Raw genomic sequence first — 1,702 nt, 5'->3', positions numbered from 1 at the left:
AGAAGGAGCGTGCAATTTACTACCTGAGCAAGAAGTTCACTGCCTGCGAGGTGAGGTACACTTTGGTAGAAAAAACATGTTGTGCTTTGACATGGGTAGCCCAGAAGCTGAGACACTACCTTTCATAATACACCACGCATCTTATCTCTACGATAGACCCACTGAAGTACATCTTCCGCCAAGGCCTATAGGGAAATTAGCCAAATGGCAAATGTTATTGAGTGAGTTTGACATCACATACATGGTGCAAAAGTCCATCAAAGGACAAGCACTGGACGAACTACTGGCAGAAAGCACAGTCGACAAAGATTTCGAACCACTTTGAACTTACTTCCCAGATGAAGAAGTATTAACGGTGGACGAAGACATAGTTGAGCCCTATTCAGGCTGGAGATTGTTTCTCGATGGTGCAGTCAACTACAAGGGTTCAGGAATTGGAGCATTCTTGGTATTAGAAACGGGACAACATTATCCTATGGCCGCAAAACTCAAGTTCCGATGCACCAACAATTTGGCAGAATACGAGGCATGCATCTTAGGCCTTCAAATAGCCCTGGACATGGACATCCATGAGTTATTGGTAATAGGTGATTCAGATCTGCTAATTCACCAAGTACAAGGAGAATAGACCACTAAGAATGCCAAAAATCTTGCCATATGTGAACCTCGCACAAAGATTGTGCAAAAAGTTCAAGAAAATCGAATTCAAGCATACGCCAAGGGCTCAAAATGAAGTCGTTGATGCTCTTACTACTATAGCATCCATGATACAGTATCCTGAAAGCAGCCACATCGATCCGCTTGAGATAAGTTTGAAGGGAGAACATACGTACAGTTCTCCTGTGGAGGCAGAACCCGATGGCAAGCCATGGTACGCCGACATAAAGACATATTTGGAGAAAGGAAAGTATCTCGAAAATACCACGAGCAATCAGAGGAAAACCATCCGGAGAATGGCTAACGTGTTCTTCCTAAATAAGGAAATACACTACAAGAGAACGCCAGATCTCGGATTACTCAGATGCGTGGATGCACCGAGGCCACGAAATTACTGGAAGGAGAGCATGCTGGGACTTGTGAGCCTCACATGAATGGGTTCGTTCTAGCTAAAAAGATCTTACGAGCACGCTAATACTGGATGATGATGGAAACTGACTGTTGCAAGTTTGTGCAAAGATGTCATCAATGCCAAATCCACGGAGACCTGATCAAAGTCCCACCGAGTGAACTTAAAGTCATGAGCTCACCTTGGCCATTTGTTGCCTGGAGCATGGACATCATTGGACCCATCAAACCCGCCACATCTAATAGACACCAATTCATTTTGGTCGTCATAGATTATTTCACCAAATGGGTAGAAGCCACATCACACAAATCAGTGACCAAAAAAAATGGTAGTTGATTTCGTGCGAAATAATATCATATGTCGATTTGGCATACCAGAGTCCATCATAAGGGACAATGGAACAAATCTGAACAGTCATCAGATGAAGGACATCTGTGAACAATTTTGAATAACCCATCAGAACTCCACCGCCTATCGGCCACAAATGAATGGAGCCATAGATGCAGCCAACAAGAATATCAAGAAGATATTAAGGAAAATGATGGACAACTACAAGTGTTGGCACGAACAATTGCCCTATGCATTGCTTGGATACCAAACAACAAAATCGAGACCTCAACATGGGCAACTCCATAC

The 1,702-nt window shown here is 43.4% G+C and overlaps 1 protein-coding gene across 1 annotated transcript; it reads left to right on the top strand.

Moving 5' to 3' along the window:
• The first annotated feature begins 638 nt into the window (after window positions 1–638).
• LOC132057772 (uncharacterized) lies at window positions 639–1,091 on the top strand. Its single transcript, XM_059450375.1, has one exon. It carries the CDS (start codon window positions 639–641, stop codon window positions 1,089–1,091), a length of 453 nt encoding a protein of 150 aa, XP_059306358.1.
• The last annotated feature ends 611 nt before the right edge of the window (window positions 1,092–1,702 follow it).

This window comes from Lycium ferocissimum, chromosome 5 (genome assembly GCF_029784015.1).
Source record: "Lycium ferocissimum isolate CSIRO_LF1 chromosome 5, AGI_CSIRO_Lferr_CH_V1, whole genome shotgun sequence".
Taxonomy (NCBI): domain Eukaryota; kingdom Viridiplantae; phylum Streptophyta; class Magnoliopsida; order Solanales; family Solanaceae; genus Lycium; species Lycium ferocissimum.
This window is presented reverse-complemented; position numbering and strand designations above follow the sequence as displayed.